Source organism: Orycteropus afer, unplaced genomic scaffold (genome assembly GCF_000298275.1).
Source record: "Orycteropus afer afer isolate SDZICR_OR568_19922 unplaced genomic scaffold, OryAfe1.0 scaffold00893, whole genome shotgun sequence".
Lineage (NCBI taxonomy): Eukaryota > Metazoa > Chordata > Mammalia > Tubulidentata > Orycteropodidae > Orycteropus > Orycteropus afer.
Window position 1 is genome coordinate 346,524 of NW_006922480.1, and position 2,989 is coordinate 349,512.

A 2,989-nucleotide genomic window follows, 5' to 3' on the forward strand; every position below is an offset into this window, starting at 1 on the left:
TGACATTTGAAACTGTGAACCGATGTAGGGAACTGGTAGATTATTATTTTCCATTTAAAATTATAAGTAAAGTATTTGTTAAACTTAAAGCATGATTAAAGCAAATCTGTATACTATTTTCAAATTATATGAAATCTTATGAAACAGTAATTATGTTTGTTCTGGATCTAGCAAAAGCACATTGTGTTACTGGGAAAACAATTAAAAGCACTTTCGTGTCCATTTGAATTCATTCACTCTTAACATTTTAGAGAAGACCTTGCTCTTTATTACAGTTCTGTAACTTTTATAAATTTTGGTTATATATCCGTATGATCAATTGTATTGAAGTCTCTAGTTAATCTAATAAAGTAGCAAATTTAAAAAATTATATTCTACTAACTAGTGAATTTTTTTTAACGTTGTTCAATCTTTATCGAATTCTCTTATGCATATCGTATATTTATGGGTAGCTGTGTTAATTTTATAGAAGAGGCTAACTCTAGTTTAAAAAAAAAGGGGGTAAATTGGCTTAGACTTTCTGTAGCAGTAGTAGGAATGTCTAGTAGTCAGGTAGAATTAAGGTAAGGCTCATTTTCAATGCTATCTTTGTAATTGTGTATAGTCTTAAAGTAGCCTTGCTTGAATTGAAAGACATAATGTGTATTCTAGTGTGACTAGCTTAGTGGTAGTAATATCGAATTGTTTACGTGCAATCCTGCAATCCAGTGTAGCTTTCTTAAATTGAAAGGATTTATTAATATATTTTATAAATCTGTAGAAACATGATTGAGGACTAAAATGAGATAGTATAATGTTTTATTATGCCCAAAATGAACTTTTTGGAAAGGTTGATACTTGGTTATTTTAGGATTTTGTTGTTTAATTTAATGTCTGATCCTCTTCCTCTTCCCCTTCCCCTTCCCACTTTAAAACATATTTACAGCTCAGGGTAGCTTGGGGAAAGAAGTAAAAACAAATATGGAGGGTTTTTTTTTTTTTTTTTTAAGCAGCATTGTGAATAAAAATGTGCAATTAATTAATAATGCTAATATTGATACTACAAAAAGTTTTGAAGAATTGACTATAGATACTTTTTTAAAATTCATGTGAAAAGAGAATCTATAATTAACCAACTCAAATGAAGCATCTTGAGTTTGGGTGTAACATTTTTCTTGCAGGTTTTAAACCCTTTCCTTTTATCCTATAATTGGTGCTACCTTGTTGACAATTTAATACTTCACAGGATCTTAAGCCATGTGTGTCCCTTTCTCAATAAGTACTTCTCCCTTCTCAGTTTTGTTGTTTATAGAAAATCTGGTAGTTTCTTGTTTCATAACACCATTTAAATTAGATGTGAAAAGTGCTTCTATTTGTATTTATAAATAGCTTTTAGTTGCTATGTCTTACTTAGAAATTTTAACAAATATACCATATGCTACCAGCCACTCCTCGGAAGGAAGGTTGGGCAATCCTACTTCAGTAGTGATACTGCCTCGGAAACCCAAGGAGGGGTCGCTATGAGTTGGGGCCGACTCTATGGCATATAACAACAACAACAACAACCATATGCTATGATTTTTTTTTCCAGTGTACCCGTGTGATGTGGACACCACCCCTCCGTGAGAGCTTCTCCTATCCATTTCTTGTACTTCAGATGTTGCTTGTGACTCATATTCTCAGGTAACTTTGACTTATGCTTTTTTTTTTTGCATTAAATAATTTAAACTAGAATTTCTTGAGCATCTACAATAAAAGCACTAATGTAATGAAATAATTAACTAGATGTTCCTATTGCTAGGTTGAATTAGATATACTTTAGAAGTATAACTTCCGAGTAGCTAGTATCAAAACTTCTAGGCCTCTTCCTTTTTTTAGTCCACTGTGACTGTGTGAAGAGCCCCAAATCTGCTTCCATTTACACTGCCATCTCCATTTTCCCAAATCATTTTCTGCCACCATTATAAGTTCCTAAAAATGGGAAGAAAGGAATTAATAAGTTGGTGGCAGTAGAGCATATTTTATGAGATGTAGCCCTCCAGAGCAAAGAACACGATTCTGCCCCCTTTCTGTTGAACAACAGTGAGTTTAGATAGATCCTGCCTTAAACTGGAGGGTAAAAGAAAAGAAAATAGAGCCTATGAAAAGAAATAGAACTTAGAACAATGAAAATACGAAGATGACTCTAAGAACTTCCTATGTGATCTGCAGAATTTGGAAGAACCTTGTTGAACTCTATTAAACCAAACTATTTGGACAATCCAGCTTCTCTTTATGATCAGCTCAGCAGGAATAGAGCCATAGTATGGTTTTCAGTCTTCATGTAGTGTCTTCAGAATATGGCTTGAGTGGCCTCTTCTGTATTAGCATTTTTAAATCCTTGCGACTCCAACCTGATGGCTCTACGCTAAATTCCTCTTTTCTTGTAGGGATTCAAGGCATCTTCCAATAAGGTGAACTATAAATTCATAGCCGTTAGCTCTGGGCTGTTGGTTTTGAGAACCTTGATTGATACTCCCTTATTAAACACTTTAAGAAGTGTAGCACTGCGAGAGACTCTTCATTCACCGCTGCAGATGCTGTTTTCCCCCATCCGTATTCTTGACTCTGGTTTTTCTCTCCAGTATAGTGCAGACAGTGGACTGCCCACAAGTCTCTAGTTCTTGCTTTTCTGCTCCCTCTGCTCCGGTCTGAAATTCAGTGAAGGCAAACCTTTGGTTCTTCTTACTCTTACTCGCTGATCTGATCTGAGTAGCTGTAGATGGTGCAGTTTCATTTGCTGAGGATTACTTCCTTTAATCCATCCTGAGGGACATACTGTAGATGGTTGCATTAGTTTTCCATTTCCTTCTTTTTTCCAGCTTCCAGAAACTGTCTGCATTCCTTGACTTATGACTTACTTCCATCTTCAAGGTCAATGATGGCAAGTCAAGTCCTTCTCATTAATCACTTAGACTCTTTCAGAGACTCTTGTAATTACATTGGGTCCGCTTGAATACTTCAGGATGCT

The 2,989-nt window shown here is 35.0% G+C and overlaps 1 protein-coding gene across 1 annotated transcript in view; it reads left to right on the forward strand.

Annotated features, from left to right (window-relative positions):
• The window catches only part of DPY19L1 (dpy-19 like C-mannosyltransferase 1), a 130,778-nt gene that overhangs the window by 57,435 nt on the left and 70,354 nt on the right, over positions 1 to 2,989 (forward strand). Inside the window, exon 6 of the mRNA XM_007958244.2 lies at positions 1,571 to 1,662. Coding sequence (XP_007956435.2) covers positions 1,571 to 1,662 — 92 coding nt within the window. The remainder of the gene's footprint in view (positions 1 to 1,570; positions 1,663 to 2,989) is intronic.